The sequence below is a fragment of the Electrophorus electricus genome, chromosome 9 (genome assembly GCF_013358815.1).
Source record: "Electrophorus electricus isolate fEleEle1 chromosome 9, fEleEle1.pri, whole genome shotgun sequence".
NCBI classification, from domain to species: domain Eukaryota; kingdom Metazoa; phylum Chordata; class Actinopteri; order Gymnotiformes; family Gymnotidae; genus Electrophorus; species Electrophorus electricus.
The window spans coordinates 17433263-17444110 of record NC_049543.1 but is presented as its reverse complement, the minus strand read 5'-3'; the positions used below and the strand labels follow the sequence as shown (position 1 = coordinate 17444110).

General features: G+C 38.0%; 1 protein-coding gene across 1 annotated transcript in view; it reads right to left on the bottom strand.

Moving 5' to 3' along the window:
- Positions 1-9502: 9502 nt before the first annotated feature.
- The window catches only part of wdr27 (WD repeat domain 27), a 55835-nt gene continuing 54489 nt past the window's right edge, over positions 9503-10848 (bottom strand). The window contains exon 24 of the mRNA XM_027014232.2: positions 9503-9734. Coding sequence (XP_026870033.2) covers positions 9654-9734 — 81 coding nt within the window. The 3' untranslated portion in view covers positions 9503-9653. The remainder of the gene's footprint in view (positions 9735-10848) is intronic.

The window sequence follows — 10848 nt, the reverse complement described above, 5'->3', positions numbered from 1 at the left end:
GGGTTATGGACAATGGTTACGCGTCTTGCTGACAAACTGCCTCCTCTTACCTGGAAGAATATTTTTGACTTTTGCTTCCTTTGGTGGTGTCGAAATGGAACGCCTTGTTGGAATTAGACATGCCATGATATTTGGGGTACAGAACGACCACATTGGTCCTTCTGGGAGATAAAGGACTATATAATAGTGTTATAATAGTGTTCTGTTTAAATGAACAGAGCAAAAATTACGAGAATTCTGATGAGGACATCCATAATGATAGGCTATTATATCTTAACCAACATAAAATACTAATTAGCATTTCGAACAAAGAAAACTGTCAAATATCCATATGCAGCTTTTGGGCTATATGAAGGCCTGTGGTAGCAAGCTTATTGGAGGCTAAGACGAGTGACAAATGGGGCGTATTTGTGGTATAATCTGCCAAAGTGCTGAATTAAATAATTTTCAGAACATTCAGAACGTTGCACCAGAAGAAGAACCATAGAATGTCATTTCTGTCCAAAGAATAGTCGTATACCTTTAATTCCTACTCAGAACACGCAGAAAAATATGGTGACTTTTGGATGCCAAACGTACGGGGAGCAAAAGCACAAGGAGAAAAATAGAAACGTTCAAGATTTATCATTTCGCTTGCATAAACACTGGGTAAAAAAATAAACACGCACATTTTAATATTTCGCGTGTGTAAATATACCACTCGCAAGCGAAAATATAAAATTCGCGAAGGAACGAATTTCATGCACTTTTATCATAATGTTGCGCTCACACTTCATTCTCGAATGGTTTTTAGTTCTCGAGTTGAACGCTGTTTTGGCGGCACAGCTGAAATTTCTTTCTGTGCTTTTACCTTCACGAGTGAAACTTTTACACACGCGGAATGGTAAAACATACGTTTAGATTTTTCTCCCTGTGTTTCTGCACCATCTATCTAGTTGAAAAACTTTATTACATACTAATAAAACTAAAAAAGCAGGATTAACCCTAAAGCAGGACGCGCGCGCGCACACACAAGATTGTAAACTAGAGTCTTGAGGATAGGCGCATGGCATGCTGGGAGTTGTCTCCATGCTCCTCTCCACTTTCCCACTGTTTCACTCCCCAAACAGATATTTACTGCAGTAATATTAAGGGGAAAAAAAGTCACACTTGGCATTATTACATCATCAAAATGCAGAGGAGTCCAAGATGCATGTCATTCTCACAGCACTGTAACAGTCTTCCATAGGTTTTTAAAGTAAGGAAGTGGGTTAGTAAAGTATGCACTAGGATTCACTTCAGCCCCACAGACACTTGAGACAGCAATTGTCTGTATGTTTGGTTTACAGTGTAACAGGACTGATGACTTGGTGCACTCAACTTTCAGTTCAAATTGGAGATTTATTTATATAGCGCCTTTACAGTAGATGTCACAAAGCAACTTTACAAATGTACCTTTCCACTATGCAACTTTCTGCTTTTGCCTTGCCTAGGAGCCAAGTCATATGAAGGACAAGTCTGGCAACAGGAGGCTGGCATCTTAGCGCACCAGTCCACAGCTTCTTTGGTTTAGTCAGAAATGTTGTAATTGCTCCAGAATGACTTATGGTTTCCCATTATATTCTAATATGCTTCTGAGAAGCTCCCCATAACCGGACTCCTAAAAGAGAGTAAATTACTGTATTGTCAGGTTAATGTTCAATAAGAGGTATAGCACATAGGAACTGTATAAAGTAATGACGAAAGTACTGACGTAAGGATTCATATCTGTCTATATATTTTCTTCACACTTAAACATGTCTTCATTAATATGCAATATGCCATTTGTGGCGTTATACATAAAATATATGGCAAAAGTGGATTTACTTGCTGTGACAGCCCGAGTGCCGCAGGACAAGGAAAAGACGCACAGACCTCTCTCTACGGAGACAGACATTAGACATAACACGAATGATAAATATAATAGCACTCACATAACGCAAGCATGGTGAATATCAGCAACGTCTAACATGGTCACAACTACGATTATAACTAGAATCAATGAGCGACAAACTGCTACTCATTAAAACTGCTCATATTAAAAGGTTTAAATACACACACAAATGACGATAAACCGCGTGCAGGTGTGCGCTAATAGGGGCGTGGTTACAAGCAAGCCATTCAGTGAACTCTCATTGCACGTGGCGGGCCATACCACGTGATCACTGGGAAGGCGAGCGTTCGACACTTGCCAAAAAGGGAAGGCCCCATATGGTTAAAGCTATTAATTTTAAATAAAGGTAATGATAAAAGAGATGAAAAGAATACCTTTATATCCTCAGCCATTTAGATTGACTGCACACCTGCTCCTCAAGTCCACCCTACATATCAGAGAAGAGAAAGGAAAAACATTGAACAGTCAGCTGGAGTTCTGAAAACAACAAGCATGGTCTGAATTCCATTTTGAAAGTGTATCCATGCTTGTTCAGTAACTGCTGCACTGATGGCAGAAGCGTCAAGCTCCCACCTCCCAGTGATACTCCATACTCATTGTTCCCTTTTGAAAAATAATCTGATGTATGCAACAAGAATAGTGGCAATGTGTTGATGATGACATTGTTGATTAGTTTAAGGTGCTACACACCACATAACTACACCTTCTGGAATAACCACATAATCGAATCAGGACCTCTGTAACCAAGAAGTAAATGGTTAATAAGACTGGTGCACCATATGGCACAAATACTGTTCCTTTATGATCTTCCCATATACCAAAATTATAATGTCCCCATACACACTGCTAAACAAAAATTATGATTGGTTTCATGAACACAGGTAAGTGTCCTGATAGTGATTTTGATCTAAGCATCGGGGATTACCTTAATGGGATGTTCTGTAGCAAAATGATCATAGATTATTTCCATCTCAGAAAACTGGAATTTTTTTTTTTCTCAATGGACTTGTATGGCAGTTTCAGAACATGTTCAAAAGGGAAGCTCTACTCCATTTAAGAATTAGATAATTGGTAATTATATATTGCCTATGTTTTGTTTTTGTTTTTTTAACCTTACCTGCTGCAGCTGAAGTTAAAAGAAATAAACCCTCAGATGACCATAAGCAGAAACACCAGATAAAGTTTCCAGATGAGCAAAGATTTGGAACAATTTGAAAATCTTGTATGGTTTAAGCTTGTATTCAAAGTAAACAGTGTATTTTAAAGAACTGACATGGACATAATGGTTCTGGCTGGGGCATAGTACCAACTACTTAGGGTTCTCTATGCCACTCCTTCCCCCGCATTCATCTTTAGGCCTTGGGAACAAAAGATTAATCTTACCATGATAGATACAATTGTAAATCCTAATATCTAGAGCATACATTCAGGGAATAATAATTTGATGTTACTTGAAATGCTGAACACTGAACATTCAAAATGCAAATGCATTCAAACTACACTTCTATTCCAGTGAAACATTCTATTCCAGTGAAGCCCTGCCAAAATCGCTTTCCATAAGAACCTTGGGGGTCATCCCATTAAGTCTGTGTCATCTTACAAATCCAGGGGAAACAGCCATTTATGTTACCCAAACAGGATCACTAAACTGACACAAGCTGACTTTCCAAACCCACTTGGAAAAGGAATGTTCCATTGTCCTGTTCATGGAACGGCAGGGGAATATTCCACAGATGGTGTGCAAAGCTTTTGGAGCTGAAAATAATTGTGATTCTACATTTGACAGAGGCCAGGTGTGTTTCCACTCAACATCATTTTAGAATGTGTGGATAAACAAGCCAGACATCAAGGAAGAGACACTGATCCTGTAGGGAACTTGTAATATGTTTCACCTACAAATGGCAGTGAAGTAATTATAAAATAACTACATCATGTTTGCATCATATAGGGCTGATTAACTATATTTACAGTTGATGTGGATGGTTCCCAAAATAGCAGCACACAGACCATATCCACAAATCTGCTGCATATCCCATGTGTCCTACTCACAACAGCAAATCAGACTGAACACTAAATATGTTATCCCTCAGAAGCTCACAAATGAAATGTTGAAAGACCTTGGCCAGCTCTTCTAACTCTTATATGAAATAATATCTCATATAAAAACATACTTTGGTATCAACAAAATCACTTACTGTTTTCTTTAGAATTCTAGGTTCTGAGTTTAATGCAAAAATGCTGGTGTTTTTGGTCTATGTTAGGTTTTTGGGCTGGATGATTTATGGAGGTGTTAGTACATATTGTACTTTACAAATAAACTTATACACTTTGGAGCATGTAAGTTGCTATTAAATGAGAGGAGTGAATTATAGTTAAAATACCACATTATTGTAAAACAAAGTCAACAAAAATGATAAAATAATAATTCAGTGGGGGCACCTTTTATTTTCAAGAAAGGAAAAGAGACATAATATAATTGGTCATTTATTATACACATTATACTTCACATTATACTTCACATTAGACTTCAGACTTTGATCAACCACATATATTTTTACAATCCAAAGACAAATATAATAGAGTTCGATAAAATAATATAAATTTATTTAAATTCAGTTTTGACATATATTTAAAACTAACACAGTGTCCTCTGGATATTATGTTAGTCAGGGAGCAAAGAGATGGAAGATTAAAGGATTCCATTAACCAAAAATATAATAGGTTTTTTTTATGTTACAATATGAATTGTAGAGGTTTTTGTGCTTGAGATACAAAAATAAAAATATGTTTTCTTGTCATTTCTTTCTCTTTTCTTGGTCATCATTATTTTATCATAATTTCTGACAGTCCTGGTGAATGTTTCCTTTTAATGAATGATAGTAGCACTATTTAAAACAATAGGGTAAAGTAAAAAACAAAACAAAACAAACAAACAGTAACAAATAGCAGATTAAAAATAAAATGAAATAGTTAACCTATTTGGGGAGCAAAACCGGCAGATCCACTGGTTGAGGACTAAAGTAACTTTCTTGAAAAGTCATTCTGAATCATTGCTAGTGTGGCACCCTCTTTTTAGTGAATATTTTCCTGAGCACACTGATATAGTATGCAGGTAGGTAAGTTCATAATGACAGCTTACTGGTAAGGAATTCCAGAAAGCCTTTGTCATCAAACAAATCAAGCCATAGAAAAGTGATCTTGCTAATTTGCAGCCAAGAGTTATTTTCTCCATGTAAATGATATTATAGGAAAGCCCACATTATGTGGGAATTAGCAGTTTAACCAAGACTGCACACTTCTAAAAAAAAGTATGTGCTTTATGCCACAACAGTTTGAGACTGATTTTACTGCCTGCCTGAGAAAAGGAAGAGTGAGGCAGATAAACAGACATACACATTCAGTGGGAATGAGCGAGAGAGAGATAGGGAGACAGAGAAAGAGAAACAGAGACCTCTGTAAGGAGGAGCTCCAGCCTTGGGTCCCTGGGCACAGAAGGGGCTGCAATGCAGAAGAAGCAGACTCACAGAATAATACCCCCCCCCCCCCCTTCTCTGTGCGTGGGGGCAGGGGTATTGAATGTACATTTAAAGCACCAGTGACAAAAAACAGTTATGTTTCTTTTCCTGGCCAATGCTCTAACTCTAAACTGACAAAGAAACACCACATATTGTGCGTATTATGTCAAATACATGTGCTATTTGTATAGTTTACATTTTCAAGAACAATTGTACAGTTGTACTTTTGGAAGAAACAAAAAAACCCTTTACAGTGTTTGTGAATTAGAGTTAGACCTAATGTATTGACCTTGAACCTATATAGTGTTTGTTATTTAGAAATAATGTATTAACCTTATTCAGCCTCACCCATTTCAAGGACAGGTCTCATTACATCTTTTAACTTAATATAACCTGTTTATGTTAGCTGCTATTATAAAAAGAATGTGGACACATTCAAAATATTTTCCCTCTACTATTTCCAGCTAGTTAAGACAAAAGGAAAAAATGGCTAGAAATAACATACAAGGACATTTTTAATCCCAATATACAATATTCAAGTGTCAATACATTCTGCAACATGGCTGCATTTATTAGGGCAAAACAGCAAAACCAGCAAAAACTGGGAATGAAACAATTCATTATCTGCCTAAATGAAAGGTAGCTGGACATGACAGTGATCCAACCAAATGACCAAAGAACCAGTTGTTCATAGACATCAACATGTGGCAAAGATTCAGGTTTCCTTACCTTTATATGCAATTCATTTTGATACAGGGGAAATACACTAAGCAAAGCCTTGATGCTTGGTCATAGAAGGATTTCTTGGTGAAATTTAAAGTGATGAGGACACCAATGAATAGTCTGGTTGGATGTGGACAGGTTTGCTCAAATATGTTTATTTTATTACAACTTGTTTTTGGCAAAGTGTAAGCAAGCTAGGCCTACTTTGTTCATAGCTAACCCACCGACTGTAAAGTCCCGGGCATACCTTTGGTTCAGCTCACATTTGTGATGTTGAATATGCTTAATAATATTACATTGTGATCAGTTTATATTAGCATGCATATGTGTCCAAGAGTGATTTTCAGTAACAATACACAAGTATGCACAGTTTATTGATTGTCACACCTTCTGCCACCTGTAGTCCTGCAGACTACATTCCCCATAAGCCTCCTGTTTGTTCCCTCCATGTTTGACTTATGCCTGCCCTTGTTGTTATTGTTATTGATAAACTGGAAGTTCAAAGACAAAGTGAACAAGAAGGTGGTGCCCTTGTTTTAAGGTAAAAATACATTTTAACGGCATGTGAAGCACTGCTTGTTTGCATTCAAATGTTTTAACAGGATTTATTTTGAATGAATTTCAGTTCATTTGTGTATAATTATAATGGTTAGCCACCTCATTGGTGTCGTTGACCATGTGATGTTGATCAAGTAGTTCTGGCATTTCTTCCCTTGCCTTATACACCATATGGTTTTGTTTTGTTCCTTTCTTCGCTGTTCTCTAGTGTGTCTTGTTTTTCTCCACCCTTGATTGTAAACAGGTGTCTCGTTTCTGTTCATTTGTCTGTATATTTAAACTCAGTGATCTTGCAACCTTGTTGTCAGTTCTTGGTGTTTGTCCTTATTATCCTGGTAGTTATTCCACAAGGCAGGATTTCACAGTTTAGCCCATTTAAGCCGAAAGTCATGATGCTCCATAGAAGAGCCGAGGGACATTTCTATTGGGCAATCCTCAACTTTGAGAGTGGACTGGGAAAGGTGCTGGTTTGCCTGTATTCAGATGGATTTGACGCTCTTGTGGATGTATATAAGAAGAACCTGTTCCTGGTCAGTTTAGCTCCTCAGTCCTCTGATGAGGATCACCACCAATCTACTTTACCTGCCCGGTTCTGCTCTTCAAGCATTTTTCCAGAGGCCTTCTCTTCTCTAGTGGCTGTGTCCAAGACCCAACAAACCCAAGCAATGCCTCTGCTGCACCCTGTCTCCAAGAGAGAGATCCCACCATTGCAGCCCTATTCCATGAGGGGGCTACCTCTGCTGTGCTCTGCTTCCTAGAGGGCGTCGCCTCCCCTGCCACCAGGAGGGTGCAGTTTTTGTGCCCTGTTGCTAGGAGAGGGTTGTTCTTGCGCTCTTTTCCAAAGACAGTGCAACCACGCCACTGCCTTGCCGTGTCTCAAAGAATATGTCATAAAGTTGTGTGTTGGAGACTCACTCAGGAAGGTAAAATGTGTGTTCTGGTTGCTGCGCCTGCTTTGGTCTTTTGGTCAGAGCACACGTTTACTGCAAGACCTAGATTTGAGATTTGAGTGTGGTTGCTTGCATGCAGCATTTGCTACAATGTACTGTTTCCTAAATTAATTTGGTTATCTATTAATACAAGTACACGTTGTAATGGCCTGAGTGCCACAGAGCAAGGAACAGGATGTACAGACTCCCTCGATGGAGACAGACATTTATTTAATGAATGAAAAAGACAACGGCACTCACATACAAAATAAACAGCGGTCAAGAACACGAATACAGCTAACATGAGCGATGTGAACATGAATATGAACAGTGACTGACAACACACGACATAACCAGTGGCAATGGGAGTGTTCTGTGACACATGCACACAGCAACACAGATATATTCACATGCCCATGAATTGCATTTAGTGTGAACTGAAATAAAATGTGCAGCAAAATGCTGAAAAAATAAACCTAATTAAAATTTAAATAACAGTCTCTGTTAAGCATTGAAGTGGTTAAACATTTCGTAGGTGATCCAACTTTTCTGAACCTTAGTATAAATATTTCTTAACTGATGGTTCTTTGCAGTGTAGTCTTCCAGATAGATTTCTTATAATGATACAATAATTATACAGCCTTCTCCATTGCCAAGTTATCTTATAAAATACCTTCAGATAAAATACTACAAGATTTTATGATTTCATGGTTTATATTGCCCAGTGAACCACACAGACCAAATTCATTTGACCCACAAATTATAGTAGCCAAACTGCAGCAGTCCAATGAATGTGCAATGTACATTTTACATTTACTGCATTTAGGTGACACTTTAATCCAAAGCGACTTACAATTATGAGTGAGTACACCTGGAGCAATTGAAGGTTAAGGGCCTTGCTCGAGGGCCCAACAGTGGTGGGGCCCCACCACTGCCAGGTTGCCACTGTTAATGTTGCTATTTGTGTATGACATCACTTCTTCTTGACGTTTCTAACACTAGACAGTGATTCAACCATGTGCACAGTGCTGTTTTCTATATGCAAAGCCATCTGTATACTCACTGAGGTATACAGGAGGGTTTGGAAAGCAAAACAGTCTGTAGAACCTTTGAGCCAGATCCGGAATTAAGATATGCATGCACAAGTGCCTTTTTGATGCAAATACAAAATCTCCACAAATCTATCACCCATAAGTAAATCCTGATTTTATAGACTTTACTTTGAATTGATTATATAAGAAAAAAATCTATTTAAAAAGTTTTGTTTCTGTTTTAACTGGAAAGATCTAAACTCAAAGCCAAATGTAAACTATTTCTTTAGACAAGTTTGTTCCTTTTTTCTTTTGCAGACAATTTCACATCTGCAATATTCTTGCTGAATACACAATCACAAAATAATTTTTAGCCATTTATTTGATTGGTACAAGCAAGTGTCATATTAGCTGTGTGATCATTTTCTCCCTGCCTGCTTCTGGCTATAGCCTGTTATGCATTGTGAGTTCAGTACCCATATGTCATATGTTGTCACTCATTTAATTACAGCCTCACATACTTGCATAGTTTTCATCTCAGTAATTTCTGTCTCTGTAATAAATACAGAATTGTGTTGGTTTCATTATTAATAAATAAAGATCCCTGATTTTTGATTGCAAATATTGCTGGAGACTGAGGAAACCTTCAACACAGAAGCAGACTCAGGCTGGCCCTTAGATCTCCTCTTCCTATGCTTTATCCAGCTGGGCTTAGCCTGAACTGCTTCAGTCTCCAGGAAAATGTGTTCATCTGGTGGCTGGGTAGAACTAGTCCACTGCAGACCATTACCATATTTATCAACCAAGGCCTTAGTGTCAGCAGTGATACAGCATATCCGGCTCTCACCCTTCCCGGACATATTGCTTTGATAAAGACAGTCCAGGGAATCCACCAGTTGATGTGCTGCCAACCTTTGAAGACATCTCTCCTCAGTAGTCCCATTAGGAAGCGTGAGGAAGTCGGACGCTTCCTTGATAATGTCTTCTAAATCTCATCGCTGCATCCTGTGATGTCGGGTATATGGTAACTGCTGACTCCAATTTGGGCAAAGTCTTCTGTAATGTTCTGAGCACAAACCATCCAATGGCATGCGGAGATCCAATAAACAAAAGAAACACAGAGGATAACATATGGCTCAGAAATGAACCAGAGGATGTTGAGACTTTGCAAAGACAAACTGAACAAAGTGGGCTTATGTACAGTGACTAACGAGGACTAACAAGATACAGGTGGAAATACTAAGAATGGGGTAGAACAAGGAAGCATGAGGAAACAAAACCAGGAAGTAAATAAACATGCAGCATAGCCATGGGAACCGTGACCCCACGAAGGGGCAAACATGACAATCCCAACTACTGATAATCTAGAAGTCAGCAATCACTTGCAGAGAAAGAAAGTAAAAGTCACTCTTTCATATAGCATTCAGTTTGACAATGCTGTACAGTCACTGAACAGGCTATCCACTCAGAGATCAAACAAATCAATCACAAACTCTTATGTTTCATTCTGTATTTATTGATACATGTAGCACTGTATATTACCTACTGTGAGTAAGAAAATTGGGAGTGCACAGTATATGCTATAAGCCTTTCTCCTTCTCTGTTTCTTTTTTTTTGTCTTCCAATGGAGTTTGTTCATGCTATGGCCTTGACTTCCTAAAGAGAGTTCTGAGCCCAGATTTCTGAGAAACCTTCTTGGTGACATCATTATTTGTTAAAAAAAAAAAAAAAAAAAGGCTAAACAAATAAAATGTTTTTGAACTGTTATTTTTGTATGAATGGACATTCATAGATTTTACAGGTTTTAGTCTCTTCTGCTTCCACAATATAGGATATAAATATAATTTATTTTATACAAGTCAGTACAGAAGGTCACAGATAAATTTGTGAAGTAACTTGTAGTAACTGACCAAATATGATGAGTCACATGTAAAGTGAAGGCAGAGGAACTGGCTTATACATTTTCTTGTATGGTCTAATCTTTGCAATGCTACAGAATGTACAAAACTTTCAAAAAGACCAACAGATAGAGCCTAAGACTACACTGTTGGCAAGATTGTATGTAGTGTCAGAGAGTTTAGTCATGAGGTCCTTTCTAAGGTCCTTTCTGTTTAGCTGAAACATTGTTAGCATTTGTCAGACAGTGAAAAGGACAGCTATTTAGATGTGACTGCTGCTGC